Raw genomic sequence first — 26,496 nt, forward strand, 5'->3', positions numbered from 1 at the left:
ACCCCCCTGTCCTGCCACCTTTCCTGGGCCCAACCCCTCTCACCCCTAGGAAAGGGGGCCAGCCTCAGCGGGGGCCTTCTGGTGCAAGGGTGGGGGTTCGCTCACTTCCTGGAGGTGGGGCATGACTTTCCAGGTCTCTGGAAGTCGACACCTCTCCACAGCTGTCGGGATATTGTTGGGCACACCCTCTCTCAGGCCTGGGGTCTTGTTCCTCCCCCTGGGGCACCCCCCCCCCCATGCCTCTGTCCCCCCACGGTACCCTCGCCATGGACACCTGCGGTAGCACCAGGTCCTCAGTGTGCTCGGGCCAGGCAGGGCCACGGGTGGCCAGAGCTCCACACGGATGTGGGTCCTCGTCAGGGGGCCCCCGCGTTCCCCCCTGACCAGCAGTGTCCCGTGCTGGGTGTCCACTGACGTGCCGGGGTGAGGTCCTGGTGGGAAGGAGGCACTGGTTTCCTTTGGTGCCCCTGCGCGGTGCCGGGCCGTCATGGCAAGGGCAGGGGGCCGGAGAAGAGGAGGCCTCTGGGAGAGGAGACAGCTCAGCCGCGCCTCCTGCCCCTGCCCGTGGGGCCCCGTGTCTTCTTGCCACTTTCTCCTCTCTCTCTGCTCCCAGGAAGCGTCCTCTGACGCCTGCCTCTCCCGGCCCCAGGGGGGACTCCGTCAGTTCCTCCTGCTGCTTCATCAGCGGAGTGCTGGGAACGTCTTCCTGTTCCACCTCTGCCGTCGGGCTGCCAGTCTCCTGAGCCGTCCTGGCGCTGGGCTCTCGGGGAGGCTGCCAGAGGAGAGGAGAGAGCTAAGTTTACTGAGCGACTGCTGTGCAGACGGAGCTCGGGGTGACCCAGCTCCCGGAGGCAGAAAGTGAGGCCGGGGGTGGGGGTGGGGGTGCGCTGGTCCTTCCCTCTGTGGGCAGCAGTCTGCACCTGACTGTGGGCCTGTGCCCACTTCTGTGGCCCGCGGAGTCACGCCTCGGAGTGTGCCAACCCTCTGGGCTGTGTGCCAGCTGCAGAGCGAGTGCTGGGTGTCCCTACGGGGGTGGGCCCTGGGCTGGGGGGAAGCTAACGGCCCCGGGTGTGGTGGCAGGCACAGGGGCTGCTGTGTGACCAGAGAAGTCCAGCAGGCGAGGAGGCGGGCCGGGAGAGCCCTGCTCTTGTCCCCAAGCTCTGCCCTGGGTCTGTGGTAGGAACCTGGTGCGGGCCGATGGCCACACTGGCCGCCGTGAACGCGTCCCGAGTGCCAGATCCTAGCGCAGCGTCCGGGAGCAAAGCCGGCAAACTCCTTGTAGGCGCAGACAGACGGAGGACACAGAGATCCTCAGGCTGGGTGGCACCCGGACTGTGGGTGGCCCCGAGAGGCCTGGGCATCCAGTTGGTAGCTGGCGATGGCCTCAGCAGGTTGGCCTCTCAGTGCCCCTTTTGTCCTGTGGGCACCAGGGCTGAGGTAGACCTGTCTTGACTGGAGGCTCATACCTTGGCCCTGGGGGGGCCGGGGGCTGTGGACCCCGCCTGCTGTCTGTTGCCCCCCGTGGCATTCGGGGCTGGAGCCAGGGCAGTGGGCTGGGAGCGTGTGCCCCAGCTGTCCCCTTGGCACGTCCTGGCCCAAAGGTTTTGCCTAACAGAGGAAGGGCAGGTGTGTGATTTGGAAGCTCCCCAGGAGCTCTCCCAGTGGAGCACCGCCCCCCCACCCCAGGGCTACTGAGATACAGAGCAGAGCAACAGCCAGGCTCTTGCTCGGGGACGCTCACCCCAGGGATAGGCGCTCACCCCAGGGACGGGCGCTCACCCCCAGGGACAGGCGCTGGGAGCTGCCTGGGAGGAAGTGCCCCAGAGGCCTGGTGTTGGGGGTGGGGTTCTTTCCTGCTAAAGGCAGCTGGGTGAAGGAACAGGACACATGGGGGGTGGGACACGGTGTCCCCAGGCTGGGCCTTCTGGTCTAGGCCTCTGGAGAGGGATTGGAGCTGAATTTAGTAGGGGACAGCAGTCCTGTGGTGTGTCCCCTTCTGTGGGCTCAGCTTCCTGGTGGTTGTGTGCCTGGCCCCATCGGGGGGAGCAGGGCGAGGCTGCCGTTGCTCGCTCCCGAGGAACCCGCACAGAGAGTCCCCTCCCCGGCATACCTCGGCCGGCCCTGTGCCCACCCGGCAGCGGCATACCGTGGGACTCTTGAGAGCAGGCGGTGTGGCCCCGAGTCAGACCCGAGCCGCCCTTTGTGGTTCCTCTGCTTGGTGTGGGGCTCGGAGGGGCAGGTGGGCACCTCACGGAGGAAACGTGGAAGCGTGTTTTTCCTCTGGAGCCCTCCGCGGCCTGGCTCTCCTCGCTCCTCGTGTTGTAAAGGCGGCAAGGTGCCGTGTGGGGTTCCTTGTCTGGACCTGGCTTGGGCCGCTTCCCTCGCACGGCATTGTCCCCTTGGCTTGTGAAGGATGGGGGAGTGGACCCACCGCGTCTCAGGCTGTCCTGGGCACTGGAGCTGGCTGCTGTGTACGTCCTTGACTCTGGGCCCTGTGCCTTTGACTCTGAGGGGCAGCGGGTGGGGAGCTGGGGAGCAGAGGCTGGAGGCGGGGGCCCCTGTTCCGGGTGCGAACTGCCCACACAGGCCATGGTGGGCCTGAGCTCGGACGCAGTGGCAGGACACGGTGCCAGTGGCCTCAGGTCTCTTTTTTAAAATAGGCACGTGTGGGGCGCCTGGGTGGCGCAGTCGGTTAAGCGTCCGACTTCAGCCAGGTCACGATCTCGCGGTCCGTGAGTTCGAGCCCCGCGTCGGGCTCTGGGCTGATGGCTCAGAGCCTGGAGCCTGTTTCCGATTCTGTGTCTCCCTCTCTCTCTGCCCCTCCCCCGTTCATGCTCTGTCTCTCTCTGTCCCCAAAATAAATAAACGTTGACAAAAAAAAAATTAAAAAAAAAAATAAAATAGGCACGTGTTATAAATTCCTCCTGAGCGTAGCTGTATCCTGCAAGTTAATTATTCATGTTTTCTCCAAATTTTTTTTCTAATTTTTCTTTGACCCATAGGTTATTTGGAAGGGTGTTCCTTCATTTCCAAACTCATGAGGGCTTTGAAGTTCTTTGTAGTTACCGCTTCTGGCTTAGCCCCGCCTGTGTGCAGTGTGTGAGTTCAAGTTCTTTTGAGTTTGCTGAGACTTGTTTTACGGTCCAGCTTACGGTCAGTTTTGGTAAAGCTCTTGAGGAGAAGGGAGTCCCGGTCGCCGGCTGTGGGGCTGTGTGGCGTCGGGTACCCACCGTGCTCGCGGCTTCCGTGCTCACCGATGAGGCCGCAGGGAGGGGCGCCTTCTCCGCCCAGCCCCTGTGGCACCTGTGGTTGTTAATCTGCCCATTTCTCTAGTTGTCACCTTTACATTAAATATTTTGAGGCCATTTCACTGAGCGCAAACCAGTTTGGAATCGCTGTATCTCCCTGGTGCATTGGATCTTTGAAGGTTGTGAAATGTTCTCTCTTGTTTACTGTAATACTTGTTGCCTTAAAGTCTGCTTTCTCTGATGCAAGTGTAGCCGCGCCTGATTTCTTTTAGATGGTATTGTAAAATGCACGTGCATACGTGCACATGTGCGTGCACAGATATCGTACGTGTGCCATGCATACATGTGTTTACATTCAGCTTCCTGTGTATCACAATTAGAGAGTTTTTGTATCCAGCAAATAGCTGGATTTTAACTTCAGTCTGAGATTGTCTTTATTTAAAAATTTTTTTGAATGTTTATTTATTGTTGAGAGAGAGAGAGTAGTGAGTGAGAGTAGTGGAGGAGGGGCAGAGAGAGAGGGAGACAGACACAGCATCCAAAGCAGGTTCCAGGCTCCGAGCTGTCAGCACAGAGCCCGACGCAGGGCTTGAACTCACAGACCGCGAGATCATGACCTGAGCGGAAGTCAGACACTTAACCTATTGAGCCACCCAGGCGCCCCTGAAATTGTATTTTTTTTTTAATTTATTTTTATTTTTTGAGAGAGAAATGTGAGTAGGGGAGAGGGGCAGAGGGAGAAAGAGAATCCCAAGTAGGCTTCGTGCTGTCAGCACAGAGCCCAATGCAGGGCTTCATCTCATGACCATATCATGACCCGAGCCGAAATCAGGAGTCGGACGCTTAACCGACTGAGCTCCCCAGGCTTTCCTGTAATGTGTACTTTTTACTTAGTGATATCAATACTGCGAGATGTGTCGCGTGATTGCTTCCCAGGCAGCGGGAGCAGCGTGGAGTCCTTAAACTCTATTTCCCTCTCTCCCATCTGTTCTAGAGCTATCGTGATTTTAATTCTCTTCGTATTTTAGATTTCACGAAACATTCTATGCATTCAGATCTACCTGTGTATTTATTTTTCACCTTTTCTTTGTTCTTTCTCCTGTTTGAAGAACACCTCTTAACGTTTCCTTGAGCACCTGCAGGTCTGCTGAGGACCGTGCCTCTCAATAGACGTTTATGTGAACAACGTTTGTTTCTGCCTCCGTCTCCGAAGGGTTTTTGCCGTGTGAAGCATTTGAGGATGGCAGGCGTTTTCTTTGGCGCTGGGGAAGGGTCTTCCGTTGCCTTCTGACGCCAGCTGTGGCGTGGGGGAAGCTGGCTGGCTTTTTTTCGCCGGCACCCGGGCTCTTCCCTCTGGCTGTGCCACAGCCCTCCTCCGTCTGGCTTGCGGCAGCTGCTGTGGGATGCTTAGTGTGCTTTTACTTACTCTGCCGGGGTTGGTGGTGTTTCCGGATACCGCAGCTTGACAGTTTTCACTTTTGAAAGTTTTCAGCCCTCCTGCCTTTGGTGTATTGCCTTTGCTTCACTCTTTTTTGCTTTTGGGGTCTCAGCTACATTTATATTAAACCCTTTCACCACATTCTGTGTGTTTCCTGTGCTCTTTTCTGTATCTGCCATATTTGTTTTTCTGTGCTTAAATCTGGACAGTTTCTTCTGACTCATTTTCTAGGTTGCTTGTTGTCTGTCCAGCTCTGTATAATCTGTTGCACCGTCTGGGGAGGATTGGGTAGCTTCAGTTATTTTTAAATTCCAAAATTTCCATTTGTCTTTTCAAATAGTATCTAGGTCTGTGCCAAAATTTGCAAACTTGTCTTCAAGCCCTTGAATACATCAGTCGTATTTAAAGTCCATTAAAATTTTTTTTTTATAAAGTAATTTTTGCATCCAATGTTTGGCTTGAACTCATGACCTTGAGATCAGGAGTCACATGCTCCACGGACTGAGCCTGCCAGGAGCCCTCTAAAGTCCATGTTTGATCGGTCAGTCATCTGTTCAGTCCATTGTCTGAACAGATTTTTTTAAATATTGTTTTTTTTAAATATTTGTTTTTGAGAGAAAGAGAGAGAGCATGAGCAGGGGAGGGGCAGAGAGAGGGATACAGAGAACCCCAAGTAGGCTCTATGCTGTCAGCACAGAGCCCAATGTGGGGCTTGAACCCACAAACCCTGAGATCATGACCTGAGCCAAAATCAAGAGTCAGATGCTTAACTGACTGAGCTACCCAGGCGCCCCTAAAATTCTTAGTTCTGGGTCATGTCTGATGTGCTTGTGTGACCGTGATTTTGTTTTTGTTTTTGGATTTTTTTTGTTTCTTTTTTGTTTTTAAGTTTATTCATTTTTGAGAGAGAGCACACGCGAGCAGGGCAGCAGGGTGCAGAGAGCAAGGGGGCGGAGGATCTGAAGCCAGCTCCAAGCGGTCGGCACAGAGCCTGACATGGGTCTCGAACTCATAAACCTTTTGGCTTTCATGACCTGAGCCGAAGTTGGACACTTAACCGACTGAGCCATCCAGGTGCCCTGTTTGGGTATTTATTAAATGTTTATTTGTTTTGAGAGAGAGAGGGTGCATTGTCTCGTGTTGGGGAGGGTCAGAGAGAGAGGGAGAGAGAATCCCAAGCAGGCTCCACGCTGCCAGCGCAGAGCCTGACACAGGGTTCAAACCCACGAACCGCGAAGAGTTGAAGTCAAGAGTCCGACGCTCAACTAACTGAGCTACCCAGGCGCCCCTGTTTTGGTTTTGCTTGTTAGTTTTGGAGTTTATTTATGCAATCCCTACACCCAACCATGGGGCTCAGACTCATGTCCCTGAGATCAAGAGCCACCTACTGTGCAGACCAAGCCCACCAGGCGTCCCTGTCTGGTTATTTTGTGTTGAGTGGTGGGCATTGTGGACGGGGTTACGGAGATAATTCAAGGATGGATGATGTTTCTTCTCCCAGACGGGATATGGGGCCCTCGGGGAGGTAGGCCTGCAGAGTTAAGGGCAGTGTTGGTGGGGTGGGGGGTGCTCCAGGGGTAGAATGCCCCAGCAGGCTGGTCTGGCAGAGCAGGGTCTGTACAGGAGGAGGGGTAAAGGTGGGGCACCGGGAGACCACACAGCCCATCCCTGCATCTGCTGGCCCACTTTCCTGTCTGCAGGATGGAGGCGCTGCAGTGCCCGTCCCATGCCCAGTGTGTGGCTGGGTGGGGAGGACGGGTGGCTCAGAGCATCCAGTGACCTGTGTGTTGGGGACAGGAGCGGCTCACTCACCTGTGGCCTCTGAGAAGTCTCTGGGGTGTAGTGTCGACAGGGCGGCCTGTGGGCCTCCTGGACGGTGGCCTTGTGCCTGCAGGCGTCTCCCTGCCCCAGTTCCAGGTCCTGAGAGGGACCTCCAGTAGCCATGCTCAGTAAGGATGCGGAGCCTGAGTGGCAGAGCTGGGCAGGCCTGGCGTAAAGTGGGGGCAGTGGAGGCTGGGTGAGGGGCCTGGGGGGGCACACTGCCCAGGGGTGGGCACTGAGCTGCTGAATGGGGTGGAGTGACAACTGGGAAGGTGGTGCCCATGCAGGCAGGCCCCCTGGGGACAACCAGGGAGAGTCTTGGACTTCCAAGGGTGGCCCTGGGGGAATGGCCCAGTGCCCAGCCTGCCTAAGGGAGCTGGGCAGGGTCTCTGGTTCTAACCCAGGTCCTGACAAAAGTTGACTGCCTTCGGGGACACTCTCCTCGGCCTGGGTGGGTGGGGGCCCCCCTGCGCGCAGGGGACAGCTCTGTTGGCATGAGAGGACCAGGAGGGTGGAGGGCTTCTCCCCTGCGGGACATGGGGGCTAGGGTGGGTCTTGGGGTTCCCGAGAACTCGGCCCTGCTCTCATAACCTGTGCTGGGCCAGAGCTGCCGGCGGCTAGGAGACCGGGGTCTGGGGATACTGGGCCCATCACCTCTGTGCACCCGAGGCCCCACTTCTCCTTGTGGGAGCCTCTGGGACACAAAGGTGGGAAAAAGGCTCTTTGCCAGGAGCCGGTGGGTGGGCGGGCGGGCAGGTGGCGGTGCTGTCCTTGGAGCCCCCCGGGCTGTGTCCCTGCAGTCCACCCTGCTGCCGTGTCCTCACAGGACCACGCTGGGACAGATGGAGCCTCTTTTTTTTTTTTTTTTTTTTCAACGTTTATTTATTTTTGGGACAGAGAGAGACAGAGCATGAACGGGGGAGGGGCAGAGAGAGGGAGACACAGAATCGGAAACAGGCTCCAGGCTCCGAGCCATCAGCCCAGAGCCCGACGCGGGGCTCGAACTCACGGACCGCGAGATCGTGACCTGGCTGAAGTCGGACGCTTAACCGACTGCGCCACCCAGGCGCCCCAGATGGAGCCTCTTAGGATGGGAACCGGGATAGGCCTCCCCATGCCCCCGGGATCCGAGCTGGAACCCTTTGTGCTGCTCTACCAAGGGAGGGATCCCTCAGTGGCCCTGGAAAGGGCAGGGTCACGTGGCCCTCCGTGCCTCTACAGCTGTCGGGGCTTCCAGATGGTGCCTGTGTCCGTGGGGTCCTCTGCTCCTTATGACCCTCCTGCTTTCTTGTCCCCCGTCTTGGGTCCATGGGAGGTGGTAGTGGCCTCCCCTAAGGCCTCTTGACAATGACCTGTTTACCGGTAGGGGCCCTTGCTCCCAGACAGGCAGCTAGGATCTCCTGGGGAGTGGTGGCAGGTGGAGCCCTGGCCGGGAGGAGCCTGAGGTAGCACCACTGCCGGGCCTTTTCTGGAGCCACCCGGGGCCACGCTTGTGACCTGGGGCTCTCCGTGCTCATCCACGTAGCCTTCCAATGATGAGATTTGGTCTGAATGGACAGAATTGATGGGATTTGCGAAGGAAATCTGTAGCTGCACGCACACACCGACCGTAAATCCCAGTCTCTCGTCATTAAGCGTCCGTTATTTGGCCTGTGGATGGGGAGACTGGCGCGCACCTCGGCTGCCCCGTGCCCTGGGTGCCTCAGTCTGGACCGGCCAGAGCCCGGAGGCTGGCTCCCGTTCCCAGGCAGGTATGCGGGGCCACCCCCTGGCTGCCGTGGACCCGCCCTCGCCCCCCCAGCGCTCACTGGCCTGTTTGTTGTCATTCTGCGGGGCTCTGCGCTTTCTAAATTAATTCTGGAGCTGTTGTGTTTCCTTTCACAGTGTATTCCGAGCCGCACGGATCTGTGATGGGCTCTGGCAGCTTTTCTCCTAATTGCCCTTTCCGCATCAGCGGCGGAGCGATTAAGTGGCGGGGTGCGAGCCTGAGCGCGGCGGGGTGCAGCAGCCTCAGAGAGCGCGCTCAGCGGTGCGAGCCGTGCCCGCGGCCACTGCCCCGCAGCCCCGCCCCCGGCTGCCCGGCGGCGACGGCGCGGCTTCGGGGAGGGCGGTGCCTGCGGCCGCGGGGCGGGGGCGGTGAGGGGGGCCAGTGAAGCCTCCTCCGTGCGGGTCGGAAACCACCTTCCGACGGGGCGCCCCCCCGGAGAGCGTGTGCCTCTTGGGCCGAGACCTCTCTCCAAACGAGGGATGGCCCTTGTCAGAGGTGCTTCCCGGCCAGCGACCGGTGTGCGGGGAAGCTGCCGGCCGGGCCCGCGCTGTGGTGGCCGGTGGAGATGTGCTAGATGGATGGCGGGCCGGGCCTCTGGCTTGGTGGGCCCGTGTGGGGAGATGCTGGGGTCACCGGGTGGCCTGGTTGCCGGTCCCCTGGCCGCGCGTTCTCGAGGGCCTCCTGCAGGACCCTGCTGCCGGCCACCTCTGGGGAGGCCTGGTCCTAGGTCGCCCGTGAGCAGGGCACAAACCCGAGGGAAGAGTACCCCCCTCCCGCTGCCAGGCCTGCCCCCCACGGTGCCCGGAACTGAAGGGACCAGGGTTCCTGCCCGAGTGCAGTCTGCCTGCAGGCTGTGGTGTGGCCTTGTCCCTAGAGACACGCTAGTTGGGGCCCTGCTGAGTGACAGGCTCTTGCAGAGATCAAGGGCCAGCAAGTTTTCAGCGAACTGAAGGAAACAGGCCTTTAGTCAGAGAGAACCCCCGTGGGTCCCCCGAGGCGCCGCGTGCCCTGAGCACTCAAGACACTTGGGGAGATTGGGCTCTGCTGAGACAGAGGTCTTGGGCTTTATTTCAGGGTTTCCAGTGCTGTTTCTGTCCCTCTCCCTCCCCTGCTCTAAGCAAAGGCTGGCTGGGAGGGGGGGCAGCTCCCGCAGTCAGCACTGGAGGAACCTTAGGGACTCGTGGCCGACCCCTTCCTAGAAGTCCCCACCCCCCCACCCCCCAGCCGGGACCTGTGACCACAGCTCAGAACCACGGTGCCTGTGCTGTCACTGGTGAGCCTGCCGCCCCCCTGCTGTGCTCCCCTCTCCGGGCTCGCGCCCCGTGGGACCTGTGTGCGCATGTAGGGGACAGCTGGGCAGTGAACCTGGTGGCTGGCCAGCTGCCTCCTCTCTCTGGCTGGGGGTGGGGCCAGGTCCTCGTGTCTCAGGAGGGGAATCCAAGCTCAGAGGATGAAGGCGGGGAGGCTGAGGTGAGGGCCGAGCAGGCTCCACGGGGGCTGGGAATGCTGCCCTGTGCCCCTGGATCCCCACCCACGGGAGGCCAAAGACCCGCCAGATTCAGCTGGGCAGGGGCCTGCTGCCTCCCCATCCACATCCCCGGGGGTCCCCGGGGGCACAGTGTGGGCCGGTGGAGCCTGGTGTGTTTGGGGGTGGGACTGACCCCACTGCTTCTGGAAAGACAGGCTCGGGGCCTTGCGGGAAAACGCGAGCTCCCCAGCCGCAGGCCCCACCGCAGAATCTGGGGAAGGATGAGGAAGGGAACCGTGCTCTGTGCCAGAGCGTTGCTTGTGTTGGGAGGTCCCGGGGAAACCGGGACAGGCCCTGGGCCCCACCAAGCCCCCACGTGCTGGGGCGAGCCCTGCTGAAGCCTGTGGCTGTCCAGAAAGTCACCGATGCCACGTGTTCCCGTCGCTGCTGAGTCTGCAGCTTGTGCAGCTCTGGAATGCTGACATGAGGGCAGGCCGGACTGCTGGGGCGCCCCCGTGGCTCTTGGGACCTGTTCTGCCCCGGCATTCTGGCCGCGGCGCAGTGGGGAGGCGACACTGAGCGAGGCCGCCTGTGTCCCGTGCCCCTCTAGGAGACGCCCCTGGTTCCTTCTCTTGGTTCTCTTCACTGCTTGCTCGTGGCTGCCTTCTCCTCAGCCTGGCCTCCGGGTATGTGCGTGCGTGTCCCGGTGGGGTGGCGTCACCCGTGGGAGGCTGCAGGCCCTGGTCCCTGCGAGAAGGCCGTGCAGACGTCCGGCAGCCGTCAGGGGCCTGTTTGGGGGCCGGTGTGCCGTGGTGTGTCCGCCAGCCCGTCCCTGCAGCCGCCTGTGAGACGGAGCGGTCTGAGAGCAGCCCCTGTGGGCCACTGGGCCTCTGTGCTGTGTCCCCACCTGCCCCTCTCTCCCGCGTCCCTCCCCTCTCTCCTCCTTACGCCCTCCCCAGTGCTCCTCTCCTTCCCACTCACAGAGCACCGAGGCCTGTATCTGTAGGGGGAGCTCCCCTAAAGCTGCCCCCTGGCCTTACGTTGCCTCCTGCGGAGCCTCCCACGTGTGTGGCCCATGTGGCCACGGGGCCATCACTGAGGCCTGTGCTGCTGCTGGCCTGGTGGCTGCACCCTGTGCTGGGGCTGGAGGGCCCTGGGCAGAGAGGTGGGCCGAGCACGGTGGGGTGCCACCTGCCGGGCTGGTATGGGCAGTGCAGGTCCCGCTAAAGCCGGCCGCGTCCCCAGCTCCTCCCTGCGGTCCCCTCCCCGGCCAGGCCCATGTGGCTCTGCTGGACAGTTCTCTCTGCATGTGCGAAGCACGAGCCGGTTTGTACAGGCCTCCCTGTGCAGTAATGGAGCTGGGGCCCCCTGGACGTGTGGCTCCCACACTGCTGTCTCCGGCTGCCGTGGCGAGCTGTCTCTGGCCCTGTGGCAGCCACGACGGACCCCCAAGCAGGACTCGGGGTGAGTGAGGCCGGGGCACACCCACTGCCCGGGTGCTCGCCTCTGTGGCCCGCTCGCTGCCCTGGCGCCATAGCCCTGTCACTGTGGCCACCAGAAAGGCAGTGGCCCGGAGGGAAACCGGGGAATGTGAGGAGAGGGTCCCGGCAGTCTGGGTTTTGTGAGGGGGACACGTGGTTTTCTGTGAGTGACAGCTGCTCTTTCTAGAGGCGTTCTTTGCAGCCTCCCTGGCAAGCATCTCTCTTTAGCCCCAACACAGAGGAAGCAGGGGAGGGACCCTGAGAGAAGGTGCAGCTGTGGTGAGCGGGACGCTGTGCCCTTGCCAGAGCCCCCAGGCCCGGGCTCTGTGGGGAGCTGGGACCGCCGGCCCCTGTGAGGTCAGGCTGGTGGAAGGGCCCCCGAGCCTGGGCGGGTGGCCCTCACGAAGCTGCGGTTCCCTGGGGGCTGGGGCTGCTGCATCTGCTAGGGGGACTCCCCTCCTGGTGCTCCCATCCCTGTGGGCGAGAACAGGGGGTCACTAGGGAGGAGGTAGGCTCTGCGTGCCCTTCCTCCCCCGTGGGCGGTATGGCTGCATTGGCTCTGCTGTTGGGATCGCCGTCAGCGTCCACAGGGAGGACAGGGCGCGCTCTGAGCCTTGCCTTCCCCCACACCAGCATCATTGCGTGTCAGACATGCACCCGGGACAGGGAGCTGGGCCCTTCCCCGTCTCTCGTGGCTCAGAATGTGGGGTGTCTGTCCATCTGGGAGCGGTGGGCCCTTCCCATCACTTTCTTGCCCACCCAGAAGTCCCCCCAGCAGCAGCTACCAGACGGGGTAGATGGGCCTTCGTTTCATGGGCCAGGCTCTGCCCCCTTGGCTGGACTGGCCCTGCTTGAATGTGGGCCCCGGTGCTGTTGGTGAAGAGTGGACGTGGCCCTTCACCTGTCCCTGGTAGACTTGGGAGCCCCCACATTGCTGCCCAGAGCCTCTGGTCTTCTGGGGTTTCAGCCCGGCTGTGGAAGCGAATGCCTTTGTACCTGGTAGGCTGGCCTTCCCGTCCCTGTCTGGCCAGGCCCCCAGATGGAAGGGGCTTCGAGATGACAGAGCACTGGACGTTTGTGAGGCCGGAGACCGCACGCTAGCAGGCCCGGTGTGGAGGGAAGGTGTTGGCGGGCACCGGTCCTGCCTAGGTGGTGGGGGCTGTGGCCTCAGGCCGCTGTACTGGGCACGTGAGCCCTGGCAGTGGCATAGGTGAGAGGCCTTGGGAGGAGACTGTGGCCCGCTCCCGGGCCTCTCCTGCCGGGCTGGCTTCAAGTCCCGTCCCCTGACAGGTGTTAGTGGGGGGGAAGCGGCGCTGGGCTCAGCTCCGTGTTTACCGACACAGGGGCTCCGGCAGGCGGCCCCCACTCTGTGCGTCGTCGCACCTGGGTCACAGGGAGGACGGGCCGCCAGCACCGGGCCCTGCCAGGCAGCGAGGCCTGCGCTGGGGTCGAGGGAGAGCAGTTGGCATTAGGCCGGCAGGACCGTAGGGTCATCTAGGCTCTGTGTCAGGCACAGGATGGGCTACCTTGAGAGGAGTTCAGGCATTTCCTGTGGCGCTGGCCGCGGAGTCCCTGCAGCTCCAGGTGGGAAGGCCTCGCGCAGGCTGGGCCCTGGCAGGGACCCCGCAGTGCTCCAGGTTGGGGTAGCAAGTGCTGCCACTGCCTCCCCTCCCCTGACGTGTTCCCTGGGGGCGGGGTGGGCTCGGGGTGGGGGGGAAGGCTGGGGGGTGCCCACCTGCCAGGAGAGGACCTTGAGGGGCTCGCTGAGCTCCCTGCTTCTTCCCAGTGCACGACAGGTCTTGCCAAAAATGCGTTGAATGAGCGAATGAGCGAGTTCCTGCCAGAACCTTCTGCAGGGGACACAGCGGTGTCGGTGCTGCCTTCCATCAGAGCTTGGCCTGTGCGACGCGCCCCGCGTGGAGTCCGCTTCCTTCTCAGGCCTCTGCTCTGCTCTGCAGTTACTTTCCAAACGCTGTTTTCACTGTTCGCGTCTTAAACTTTCCTGTTGTCCTTGGCTGCGTGATTCCACGGAAGTGATAGATGGACCTCAGGCCACCTAATCCTGGGGCTGTGAGATGGGCTCGCCCGGCTCGGTGCCTGGCTGTAGATGACGGACCCTGAGTATCATGGCTGTCAGCGTGGGCCTGGGGGCTGGGCCTTGTGTTCTGGGGGCTCCGCGACTTGGGATCCAGAGGCCTTCACGCAGGCACGAGCACCGGTTGGCCTCAGAAGGGCTGAGGGGTCCGCAGGGTTGCCAAGGCCAGAACTGGGCTCTGAGCACAGGAGGGCACAGGCCTGTCCTGTGACCTGGGGCCAGGGGAGGAAGGGACCAGAGTGGGCCCCCTGGCCACGAGCTCTGCCTTCCTGAAGCTGGAGCTGAGCCCCCGGACCCGCCACGCACCATGGACAGACTCCGGTGCCCTTCGGGGGCGCCGGCCACTCCCTGACGCATGTGTGCTTGCCTGAGGCGCTGGTGCTCCCCGCGTGCTGTCCTGGGGTGCTGGGGTCCTGCAGGGCGTGCTGAGCCAGAGTCGTGCCCTGCCTGGAGTGTCCTCTCCCTGCCTGGATTCCTTAGCTGCCTGCCACGGTGCCCCCGTGGCCTTCCCAGTGTGTGGGGGTGCCTCCTGACCTCCCAGGAGGTGCTGGGCCTCCCTGCCCCCCGTGCCCATGCCTGCGGGTGGGGGATTGGTGAGAGGTGCTCAGTCTCCCCTTTGCTCTGGTAGGTAGCACCGTGGTTAAGAGGGGAGGGACGACCCACCCCCATAATCTATAGCGACTGTCACGGAGCAAACTACTCCCATCTCATACAGACGGGTCAGGTGTCGGCACGATCGATGGCTCACGCACAATAATTATAGGAACTAGCGGCTTGTGTTGCTTGAGTGAGTTTAAAAAGAGTAGGGTCTCAATCTTTCCTCTAATAGGGCCCTGACAGTCCGTGGCGGCGTTGGCGCTGCGTCTTGGGCTGACAGTGTCGTCATTAAACACCAGGTAGTGTGGGACGACAGCGAACACGGCCCGCTGGGGGACAGGCAGCTGACAGCCCTTGTTTGTCATCACCGAGCCGCCCACGCTCCTCAGGCTGCAGGGCCGATGGCTGCTCAGTGACGTATGGCCTGTCGGGCTGCCTCTGTGATTTGATCATCGCTAACCGTTTGTCAGCGGCCGGTCCCCGGCTTGGATGACGGTGCGCCGGAAGGCTGGCGGCGAGCGCCTGCAGGCCGCGTGGTGCACGTGGGAAATCAGTGGGGCTGGATGGACTGCTGCCCCTCAGACCCCCCCTTCCCGGGCCCTGGGGTCCCTACGGCTCTGTCACAGAGGGGTGTGTGCTCGGGTCCGTGCTGATTTGGCCGGGGCGCCCTTTCCACGGGCTGGCCTCTGAGCAGAGGGAGCACAGAGCCGGCCTGAGAACTTCCGCGGGGGGGGCCTGTGGACGCGCTGGCCTCCGATGGCCCCAGGGTGCCCGGGAGGGTCTCCAGCTGCCCTGGCTCCTTGTCCCCGGCCACCAGCAGAGACGAGGGCCAGACCATCTGATGGCAGCGGGGCTCTTCCAGCACTGGAAGTGCTGGGAACCATCAAACACAGGAAAAGTGGAGTGATTTATTAGACTCATAAAAATTCATACTTTGTGATTCCAGTCATCCCACCACTGAAGCTTGTTAGAGCTCAGTCCCTGGCAGCTCCTGGCGGGTGAGCGCTGGGCGGGGCGCGCACTGCCTTCTGCCTGGGCTGCTGTCACGCCTCATTTGGAGAAGTGGACGGGCCCCTGCAAGCACATGAATAAGTGTTCACAGGGTGGGGGCTCTGTCACGGTTCGGCCGTGCTCTCGCGGGTGGGAACACGGCGGCCAGGTCCTGTCACCTGTGCTTCCTGCACCTGCGGGGCCTGGGTGGACAGCAGGGCACCTGTGCGACGGTACAGGTGGAGGTCTGTGGGCATGTTTGTAGCGGTCTTTACGGGGCAGGATGGCGTCTGCCTCCTGGCCGCTGTTTTCCAGGCTGGCGTCAGTGGAATCGAGCTCCTCTCCTGTCCTTCCTGAGGGGCCCTGGGCAGAGGCCCCTTGGCCTAGCGCCGACCTGCCCCAGCGGGGCTCCTCCCTACATCTGTACCCCGAGGGGCCAATGTGCCCTGTCAGCTGTGCTGTTCGTCGGGCTTTGTGTGTCCTACGTGGAGGGCAGGAGGGAACGGAGGCTCCCCCTTCTGATGAAGATGTTCCACTAGAGCCGGCCAGAGCCAACCCTGCCTGGGAATCAGTGCCCTGCACACAGTGGAGGGGCCTGGGGGCCGTTGGGGGGGGGGGGGGGGAGAGAGGCTGGGAGCCTTGTCGGGAAACCTGGGACTCAATCCCCTGCACACAGTGAAGGGGCCTGGGGGCCTGGGAGTATGTGGGGGGGGGGGGGGGAGGGAGAGAGGCTGGGAGCCTCGTGGGGGAACCCGGGAATCCCCTGCACACAGTGGAGGGGCCTGGGGGCCGGTGGGGCGGGGGGAACCGCTTCTGTCTGCCTCCTGGCTCGCAGCCTGCCGGTGCCCGCCTCCGCGCCATGCGGCCACCCGCAGGGAGCTGGCTTCTCGCTTGGCCGGCGGGAAGTGGTGCCCAGCAGCGCTAATCTCCCGCGCCCCTCGCCGCCCCGAGGGGCCGTGCTGCCGACCCTCGCCTCCTGCCGCAGGTGGGGTGCCGCTGACAGAGCAGCTAGGAACAGCCTGGCGCGGGGCCTGGCGGGGGAAGCCAGTGGTACTTTCTAAGCCGCTGTGTCTGAGGCAGCGGCGGGTGGGGGGCGCCGGAGGTTCCCTGAGCACCCCGGCGTCCGGGCAGGGGGTGTGCGTTCGTGGGGCGGTCTGGCGGACGCTGCAGCTGAGCTCGGCTGCTGAGGGGCCTAGACGGACGGGCGGGGGATCAGGGAGGAGGTCGGGGCTGTTGACCAGAAAGGACGCGTGCTTCTAGGCTCACCAGAGACTAGTCTGCAGACGGGGCTGGGGGAGGCCGGCACGGGGCCCCGCTGGCGCTCAGGCGGAGGGGTCCCCGGTCTGCAGGCCTGGGAGGCCCAGACCCCCTCCCCCCCCCCCACCCCGGCAGCCCCGAGCGCTCCAACACAGGTGTGGCAAGGTGTCCACTTACTGCCCTAAACGCGCTGAACCGCGAACTCAATTAGAAGGCAGAGATCATCAGAGTAGAAAGGCTGAGCCGAAGCCAACGCTGCCCACAGCGGTAGCACCGCCGTCCGAATGGGACCCGGCTTGGTGGGTTCTGCCCGTGGTTCCAGCTGGGAGCAGGCCCAGCGGCTTCCTGGGTAGAGCGGCCCGCCCTGTTGCCTGGGGCCCTTGGCTGAGTCTTTCCCATGTGGTAGGCCTGGGGGGGGGGGGGGGGGGGAAGGGCAGTCCAGTCCAGTGTGGAGAGATGGCCAGGTTGTTCCTCGGTGTCCTGGAGGAACCCTGCGGCTCGCCCCCAGCCAGGGGGCACCGGCGTCAGTAGAAACTGGGGCGTCGGTGTCCTCGCCCCAGGTCCCAGGGCTGGATCCCATTCCGGGTGCTGATCTCCTAGTAGCACAGAGATGGGGGCCCATCTGAGACGGGGCGGGGGGGCGGGGTGTGGACCAGCCCTGTGTCTGGACACATCCTTCCTGGTTAAGCGCGTAACTGAAGGGTCTGGGCTTGTGCTGCAAAAGCCCTGGTGGGTCTCGGAGGGGCTGGCAGGCGGGCCACATGCGCAGGAAATGGCCGCACACGGTGTACGCCCATCCGTGCCGGCCCCCGTGCGGAGCCTCGGGCGTGTGGGCCGGGCCGTGCGGCGGGACCGCGGTCAGGGCCGGGGGCATAGAGTCGCCAGGGCGGAGTTCGGGCCAGCGTTCCCTTGGCAGCTACTGTGCGGACACTGGGGAGCAACCGGCCTGAGGCTGAGTGGGGAGGGGAGTGGAGAGCAGGCCTGGGACCCCCTTCGGCGGCACCCGACCACCAGAGCCCGGACCCCACAGGCCTTCCTTCTGGCTGCTTCCTGCAGATGGTGTGCATCCACGGACCTTTCCTGGTGGCCTCTGGGGTCGGCTCGCCCCTCCTAGGAGTGGGGGGGGCCCTTTTCACCCCCAAATGTGGCCCCGGTTCCACCATCTCCAGGACCGTGGGGGTCACCGAGGGGACAGCTCAGATGACGTTGACCTTCAGAAATGCCCTGGTGGACGGGCGGTGTCTAGAGAGAGCGGGCACACCTCACTGTCCCCTCTGAGGCCGAGTGGGGCTTGGGGCCCACCCCACAGCCCTTCTCCGGGCCCCAACCCCCGGCCCTGCCCCAGGCAGACAGGCGTGTTGCTGCCGTTCGCCCTGGTCCTCTCGAGCACTGCCCGGCCTGCCCGGCCCAGGGCTCCGCAAGCAGCTCGGCTGCCCCGCGGGGTTTCAGACATGAGGACACCCTTGCGCGTTGAAGGCTTCTCAGCCGGTGCGCCTGCTGGTCTGCGTACGTTGCCGTGGCCGTTTTCCCAGGAGTGCGGCACACCCGCTGTTAGGACGGAGCCGGGCTCTGCTGGGGTCCTGCAGGGTTGCTGTGACGTGTGGGTTTGTGGCCACTGTGCAGCCCACCTGCCACCAGCGGGGAAAGCGGCCCGCCCCTGCGGCACCTCCCGCTGCCGAGAAGACCAGGCGCCTCTGGGCTGACCTGCACCTCACCTGCCCCTGCCCCCTGCACCCACAGTCTGTTGAGTGGCTGGTCTCGGGTCAGGGAGGTAGGGTAAGGCCCTGGAGGGCTGGGAGATGCACCTCGAGCTGGGTGCGGGGAGCCTGCCTGGGCCCAGTCCTCCCGTTGGCTCTCTGTGGGCTCCTTGTTGCCTGCGCACTCTCCAGACCCGCCTGGCTTGCTTGGCCCTCATTTCTGTCCCTGTCACCGCCCCTGGGGTGGTACAGAGCCTGAGGGCGAGGTGAGGCCTTGGCCGCAGGTATGAGCCTTTTGCCAACCTGGAGGCGGTGTGGGGAGGCCCGGGCCCTGTGCTAGCCGGCTGCTCCTTCGTCCCCCGGGAGCCCCCAGGGCACCTCCCCGCTTCCTCCAGGAGAAGCCAGCACCCTGCTTGCCTGGAGCTGTTCCCTGCTTTTCACTGCCTGGGGCCTGTGGCTGTGCTGTCCCTTCTGTTTGGACCCCACTCAGGCCCCTCCCGGTCCTTCCAGGCTGGCGGTGTCACTGCTGGGGGCACTCGTGACAGGTCCTGCCTGCCGTGTGCACCTCTTTGCACCCTTGACCACCATCAGCTGCGGTCACGACCGTAAGCTGGCCGCTGATCTGACAGCCTTGCTCTTGCTGGAGAGCAGAATTGTGTCCGGGGCCTGCCCCAAAGGCCGTGGCTCTCGGAAACTGCCCAGGGAAGAGGCCCCACAGGCGACGGGTTTGTGGGCGTGCAGGTGCCCAGGTGCTCACAGGGGCCTCCCACCCTCTCTCTCAGGCACATCAGCGACCCCACTGCCAGGTGCTGTCCCACGTCTGTGCCAAGGAGGGGGCCAGGCTGGTTTCCGTGGCGCGGCCCCCTCCCTGCTCTGGCCCCTCTTGTCTGCCTTAGGCCAGGCCTCCCTCACCCAGTGCCAGGCCCTGGGCTGGGTCGAGTTGGCACCGCATCAAAAACTCCGGTTAAGGCCGGAAGGAAGACCTTCCGGAGTGAGTTTGGGTGCACAGAGCTTGCCGGTGGTTGGCATCCACGGACCCTGGTCAGGTGGGGGCCCTGTGCCCATTTCGGTTGGGGGCTGTGGGCGGCCTGACGGGAGGCAGGTGCGGGTGGGTGGGGGCACTACCAGCCTACCGCAGGGTGACCGGCTGGGACCTGAGCCGACTGAGAGTGGACAATGGCTTCTGTGGCAGAAGAGCAGAAATCCCTGTGGCTTCTGAAATGCTGAGCCGCAGCACGGCCTTTTAGAGCTGTCTGCAGCCTGTTCGCAGATACTGACGCGTCAGGGTAGCTGTTGATGAAAAGCGGACCAGGCAGAGGAAGTTGAATCTCCCTGGACTGTGAACTGGGGAGCCTGGGCCAGCAGAAGCCCTTGGCCCCGTGGCCACCCCACCAGCCGGGCTCCCCACCCTCAGCCAGAGGGGTCTCCCCCCCGCCCCCCCCCCGCCCCACGCTGCCGTGGTCCCGAGAGGCCAGGGGTCTGGGGCCTGGCCTGGGGCCCCTCTTTCAGGAGCATGGCTTGGTTTTGAGGGTGCACGACAGGCAGGCTGGATTCCGTCTGCGGGCTCTGTCCAGTCCTGTTCCACTGGCACAGGTGAATTCTGTGCTCAGGTACCAGTCACTCGCTTTTGCTCAGCTGTCCTGTCCCCCAGCAGGGACGGAGGGCTGGAGACAGCCCTGCCCTTCGTCTGTGCCTCCACCAGCAACACCCCCGCTGCCTCTTCACGAGGCCAGAGGCTCAGGGAAGAGGCTTCTGGAACGGGGTGGGAAGCCAGCTGTGGACAGGTCTGCCATCTTCACGGGGCCTGTCTCTGGAGGCCCCAGTGCCCCTGTCTATGGGCCATTGCTGGGCGAAGACCAGAGGCTGGTGGATGGGAGGCCACGGAGCCAGGGGCGCGTGGTCCCTGCCCCGCCCCCCCACCAGACCTTTCCCTAGGGGGCCGGACAGTGGGGTGCTGCTGGGGACACTCGCTCAGCCTTGAGTCTGCCCGCCTGTATGGGGAGCAGCCTCAGGCAGCCCTTTGCACAGTCTTCGTCTTCTCCCTATTCATTAAACAGTTGTGAAATTAGCAGCTCATTTTCTACCTAGTTATTGCCCTTTGAAGTTCCATAAAAATCTGAACTCCGTCTCAACTCCTGCTCTGCACTAAAACAGAGAGAGCTGTGACCTCCGTCTGATGGGCTCTCCCGTCTGGTGGCTGGTCAGGAGGGGGACTGGGGGAGCCGGGACGGGGCATGGCCCTCCCTTTCCTGCCATCCGCCCAGTGATCTGGGGCCCTGGGAGGGGCTGGTGTGTGTCCCGCTTCCACGGCTGGATCACGGAGGGCAGGACGTGCTGGGGGCAGGAGCCAGGCTGGCTGGGCTCCGCCGCTGGATGGGTGTCCCGCCTCCCTGGGCCTCAGTGGCCTCCCTCCCTGCCACCACGCCTGCCGCGCGTGCCCGTGCTCGGTGCTCAGGAGGGCCCCTGGCTGCAGCCTAGTCCCCCCACCCCGTCTGGGGCCCCCCGAGCACGGGCGCGCGGGGGAGGCCGGCCCCCGGGCCGACTGTGCAGGCGCGAGGGCTCCGCTGATAGATGGGCTCATATCCCACTCAAATATGATGCCAGCAGTTTTCTGTAGTTCGTCTTCCATTGCGGTAGTAAAGTTTTTAATTAGGAAAGCTAATGAGATCGATTAGTCATTAGAAGTGACCTCTGCACGGCAGGGCGGAGAGGGCTGTGTGTGTGGGCCTGATAACGCGGCGCCCGGGCCTCGTTGGCAATAAAGGCGCGAAGGGTTTGATTTGAGTGAAATGTGCCACAGGGAATACATCATGCGGAGAAAAAAAATTACAACCCTGGGAGTCTGTAATGAAGGGAATTAAACCCACATCCTATCTAAATAACATGATTATCTACACAAACCCTCCGCCAGCCGGGGGGAATGGCCGGCTGCTGGGGCTGCCTTCCCAGCCGCGGGGTCGGGGCGAGGCCTGGGCTCCCGAGCCACGGGGAGCAGGGCGGGGGTGTGCCTGCCACCTTCGCCCTGGGGCGGGCCTTGCCGCCTCCCACCCCAGCTTCCCGGTCCCCGTGTGCAGGCACAGTGTTAGGATCCCTGCGCCTGTTGGCCACGGGGGCACACACCCACCTGTGTGTTCTTGGCACGGGCGCCCTAGGCGGTCTCTCCGGGGTCACTGCCGTGAACCCTTCCGCTGCCTGTGCCTAAACTGCCCATTGAGAAAAGATGGGGGCCAGGAGTGACCAGCAGGCCAGGCTGTAGGGGTCACAGCCCCGCCGTGGGCCAGGGTGTGCCCTGCTGTGCCCTCCCCTCCCCTTGTTGCTCGGGACCACGGGGGGTGGGGCCTCACAGATGACAGTGTGAAGGAAAGGACACCAGGCTGACTGTTTAAGAGGAGATCTGCCTCGTTACTTTGCGTTTCCCAGAAGTGGTAATTGGGCACTGATAAGTAAAATGCAGTAAGTTAAGCAAAAAGTTGATTTTACAACAGGCCTGCGCTTTTCAGGAGTGCATCCTGAATACAGTTGCCTGTTAACTTGAATGCAGAGTCCAGGCCTTTGGGCTTGGGGGCGGGGGAGGGGGCTTCCTAGAGGTGGCAGTGCTCACATCCGGAAGAGGGGAGTGGGGCTGGGCGGGGCCTGGGTTCCCTATGCTCAGGACCAAGGGGGTGGGGCTGGTGAGTCAGCAGGGCTCCCGGGCAGGAGTCCAGCTGCAGAGCCAGGGCTGTGTGGCACCTCCCATCCCAGAGCAGCCAGTGGCCGCTGCCTGGGAGGCCTGGGGTCAGGCGTGCTGTCCGGATGCAAGGGCCGAGGGAGCAGGGCGGCCGTGAGGGTAGCTTGGGGCCCGGATGACTTAGAGGAAGGCTCTTAGTTGGAACAAGCTGTTATTGATTTTCTGTGGTCCATCCTTGCTTGTAAGACCTTGAAAATTCAATTCAGCAAACATTTGTCTATCGATGCCCACTGTGTGCGAGGCTCTCCCCTGCGTCCCAAGAGCGTGTGGGGTGCTCAGAGCTAAGGATCCACTCACTTTGGTCACTCAGCAAGATCAGGTGTCCCTGGTGATGCCATGTCGCCCTTTGGTTTTGCTGACCTTCTGTTTTCTCCCCAACTCCCTGGAGCTGCTGCTCTTGGAGGGAGGGAGAACCGAGGAGAGACAGAGACAGACAGAAGGGGTGAGGGGAGAAGGGGGGGGTCTCCCCTGTTGCCGGGGCGTCTGTCCTGGCCTCACCTGGATGTGTCGTGGCTCCCTTTGGTGGGCAGCTGCTGTGCGTCCCTGCGCCAGTCTGGTGACCAGAGCTGTGCCCTGCCCCTGGCACTCTTTGGGCCTTGAAGCCCACGTCCACCTCTGACAGGTGAAAGGGCCCTGCACAGTCTCCTTGGTCTGGCAGCAGGCGTGCACCCTCTAGTCCGGGGCACTCGGGAGGGCTCTGACCCATGCCGTGTCCTGGCCTTGCCGTGTGGGTGGATGGGTACCCTGGCAGAGGGTGAGGGGACACCTGGAGGAGGGGCTCTTCCGACATCCGGGCAAGGGGCACAGTGCCAGATACCAGGCTTGTCCTGCTTGTTCCCGGCCAGGTGTCCCCTGGGGGTAGTGGGTTCTGGCGGGCCGGGCAAGCCTGGAGAGGAGGTGTGTGGAGCCAGGAGCTGGTTCGGGAGCCTGGCTGTGGGCTGGAGTCTGTTGGGTCTGGGGCTCTGAAAGACGGGTTTTAGATGCTGTCCGTGATTCGTAACAGCTCCTTGCAGCCCGGCAACGGGGAGGTTCCCAGTCTGGTTCGGGATCTGTGGGTTCTGGGAGGGTCTAGCGGAGCAGGCCCGGGTCATGGAGCGCTGGTCCGTGCTGTCGGAGGAGCCAAAGGACTGGCACTGAGCGGGACTAGCGAGGGGATGTGGGGGTTTGGTGCCGCCCCGTGCACTGCTCCCTCCGGGCCACCTGGGGCCCTGGCAGCCTTTGGCTGAAGGGTCAGGGGTCTGCTCTGGTGCTGATGCTCCGGCAGTGAGACCCTGTGCGTTTTCCTGGGGGCCTCGCCTGGCACGCACGCCGCCCCTCCCCCCCCCCCCCCCGCCCCCGCCACTGCCCGACGGCCTGACCCGGCATAGCGTCTCTGTGAGTGGGAGCCCCAGGAAGCTACCCATGCTGGGGTGCTGTGCAGGCAGGTTGGATGGGACGAGGAGGAGCCCGCAGGGAGCCTGGGTCCCAGCGCCGGTCCGAGAGGGGAGCTTCCGGAGAGGCTGCCGGCCATGGGCTGGGTCACGAGAGGCTTCGGCACCCCCGTCCCGCGCTGCGTTCGCTTTAATTATCTGGGCAGTTAGAGCTGTATATTATGCGAGCCGGGCAATTAGGTACGTTCCTCGAAGCTGTGGAGAAATTGCCGGCTATCAAGTGGAGGGGAACTCGGGCAAAACAGATCCCTGTTAATTGCATGAACCATTCAGCAAAAGAGAAGCTGTGGTGTACGTACATCCCCCGCAAGATGTTATGAAAACATTGGTGATTAAATACATAAATCTGCGTGAGCATGTGCTGGGGGTGCCCGGAGAGGGAGGCGAGCAGTCTGCACCCCGGCCTCCTGCGCCCTCCTGCGGCCCCCTCCTCGCTACTCCTGGAGGCTCTGGGGAGTTGGGGCCAGAGTGGGGGTCCTGAGTCTGCGGGCTGCCTGCTGAGGGGCACCAGCCCATGGTGCCGCCCAGTCAGCTGGCCCCGGGGCGCTTCTGCCGCGCCCCCCCGCCCACGTGTCACTCGGCATCCCCAGTGCCCTGTGTCTCAGGACTCCAGGCCTGGGCCCAGCTCTCTGGAGCCTCGGGCCCCTGGGTGCTCTGGGGCTGTGTGGGGCGGGGCTGGAGTGAGTCGAGAGGCCCCCTGCCGACCTCCACTGACCCCCTCTGTGTGCGTTTCCTCTGCAGCGTCCAGCGTGCACACCCTGCGGACGCCTCCCACCGGCAAAGTGATCAAGACCCGCTACCGCATTGTCAAGAAGACGCCCGTGTCTCCTCTCAGCGCCCCCCAGTCTCCCCTGTCCCTGCCCTCTTGGCGGTCACGGCGGCTCTCGCTGTCCAGGTAGGACGCCCTCATCCGGGCTGCCTTGGGCCTGGGGCCTGTAGGGGACCGAGCTGGCCACACAGAAGCGCTTGGTCTACAGTTTGCCGGCCGTGGAACAGGCTAATTTTTCTGTGTAGCAGTTTCTGCAGCAGACCTACGGCCAGCCTGTGCATGCCGCGTGCACTCACGGACGCACGCGTGCACTCACGGATACACGCGTGCACAGACACGCATGCCCTCCACCGCTGTCTGTAGGCTGTTAGCTGGCAGGGGACGTCCGTGGGGGAAGCCACCATCTGGACAGTTGAGGCCACACCGGGCATTGTTCCACTTCATGGAGAAACTTCTGGTTAGAGGTAGGGCCTGAGCCGCCCTCTGGGAGCTGTGGCCCATCTTTCCTTCGGCACACGGGGCTACGGCCCTCTCCATGTCCCCCGCAATGGGTGCTGCCTGCACCCCACCCCCCAGTGCTGCAGCCTTGCTCTGGGCCGCTCCTGGCTGAGGGCGTACAGAGTGGGGACGGTTCCACTTATTTTCTGGGTGCCCTGGCCCAGAAGTGGGAGGGCTCTGTTGGGGCAGCAGCTTTAGGGGATAGAAGTCGGGGGCCCCTGTTGTGAGCCTGCTCAGCCCTGGGGCCTCAGGAGGCCCGTCGTGGGGGGCATGGCCCCTTCCTTTGCTGAGGTGGGGGGTGGGGCGGCAGCTCTGGTGGGTGAGTGGGAACGGGGCGCCCTCTGGGAGCCTCTTCCTAGGGGAGCAGAGTGGGAGCTCCCTCATCCAGCGTCGGCCTCCACCCAGGTGCGGTGGGCACTCTGGCCGAGGGCTGTGGACAAGGGACCGTTGTGCCCCACGGGACTGGACTACACAGAATACTGGGCAGGGGCCGTCCTGCTAGCCCACCAGGAGCCCCACCACCTGCTGGCCAGTGGCTCCCTGGCTCTGGGGCTGTGAGAGGAGGTGCGGGCCCGCTGGCCTGTGGCAGGGCGATCGGCCCACCCAGGCCGCGGCACCCACTCCCTCCTCCGTTACCGCGAGGCTGCACCGAACTTGGCCCTGCTGCTGGTTTTTCTGGAGGCAATAGCTGCAAGTATATTTTAAATTAATTTTACTGCACTTTTTGTAATATTTTTGTTTTAAATAGATTTATAAGTATCTTGGGGGCTATTTCTACAAATTTATGAAGATAATTTTCACTCTCTCGATAAGGTTAAATTTACACCTGCTATTTCCATATTAATTCACAGTGCTAAGTGGGTCTAATTTTCTTCCGTTCTCCTATCTAGTGAGCATGGCCTTTCCTAATGCAATTTCCCCCTCACTAAATCACTGTGATCGGGAGTCATGATCGAGCTAAATTAACTTAAATTAATTTACTTAATAAGAGCCCCAGATCATCGTGAATGAGGTTCAGATTTATTGATCTTGCTCCCGCCTCCCCTCCCGCGGTCCGAATTCCGGTCCCGCCTCCCCCAGGGGGCGTGGTGGGGGGCTGGGGTGGCCCCGTGGGGGTCAGTGAGCAGAAAGGGGTGGCAGGCCCTGTGGGGCGAGGCCTACTGGGGGGGTGGCTGGGTGCACCCCCCCTGGGCTGTAGCCGCCTCATAACCAGGCAGACCGTCAAGTCCATTAGGTGGGGAGCAGCCCAGCCGGCAGCAGGACAGGGAATACTCGCCTGCGCCTCGGTGTGGGAGTTGAGCAGGTGGGGGTGGAGAGGGCGCTTGTCCATATGCCGTGTGGGCAGGTCTGCGAGGTCTGACCTCCCGGCTCAGGTAGGTGGGATGGGCCGTCAGGGGAGGCGGGCCTCGTGCTGTGGGCGCCGTAGGCCCGGCTCAGAACGGACAGGCCCGGACCCAGCTGCCCACCCTGCTCGGCCACGGCTCCCCCCGGGCCGGCCGCCTTGCAGGGAGGGCCATGGCCGTGTGGGTGCCCCGGCACAGGGGCCCGGCTATGGGTGGGGCGGGTAGGTGTGGTGAGGACGCGGCTCTGGTTGGCTCTGTGCCGCCCTGTCCCAGGCCGTGCTGGTGTCAGACGGCTCAGGTCCTGTGGCCCTGACTCGTGCGCGATGGCTGCGGGCTCGGGTCAGCTTCGCGGGTGCTCGAGGCTTCCAGCGCTCCCTGTGCGTGCGGGCGTGGCTGGGCCCTACCCCCCAGGACGGGTACACGTAATCTGAGGCCACGTGTGGAGGCTTTGCTTAGTGGGGTCTCCCTCCACCTGACCGCTTTACTCCAGGTCTGTGTTACCCATTGCCAGGGCTCCGGGACACACCCTGAGCACAGAGTCCTAGGTTCTTGGGGGCCAGGCCCCCGGGCTTCGTGGGCCTGCAGAGTAGGGTGTGGTAGAGGCCGAGGGCTGAGCGGCTCAGGTCCTGGGAAACGTGGCTGCCAGCAGACTGGGCTTCCTTTGCCCAAGGTCAGCCGGACCCTGTTGGGGGGTGGGCTTCCTTCTCAGCAGAGTGGCCGCCCGCCAGCTTCCCGGCCTGTCGGCTGCGCCCGCCTGGGCTTGTCTTGTCGAGGCAGCGGAAAGGGCCTGTCTCCAGGGCCTGTCTCCAGGGCCAGTCTGGTGCCCACTCACCTGCTACTTTCAGCTCCATCAGAGCTGGGGGCTGCCT

At 63.0% G+C, this 26,496-nt stretch overlaps 1 protein-coding gene across 1 annotated transcript in view; it reads left to right on the plus strand.

Annotated features, from left to right (window-relative positions):
• Nucleotides 1-26,496, plus strand: part of ZC3H3 (zinc finger CCCH-type containing 3) — an 88,464-nt gene that overhangs the window by 11,829 nt on the left and 50,139 nt on the right. Inside the window, exon 4 of the mRNA XM_030303909.1 lies at nucleotides 23,759-23,912. Within this exon, the coding sequence (XP_030159769.1) occupies nucleotides 23,759-23,912 (154 nt within the window). The remainder of the gene's footprint in view (nucleotides 1-23,758; nucleotides 23,913-26,496) is intronic.

Source organism: Lynx canadensis, chromosome F2 (genome assembly GCF_007474595.2).
Source record: "Lynx canadensis isolate LIC74 chromosome F2, mLynCan4.pri.v2, whole genome shotgun sequence".
NCBI lineage: Eukaryota > Metazoa > Chordata > Mammalia > Carnivora > Felidae > Lynx > Lynx canadensis.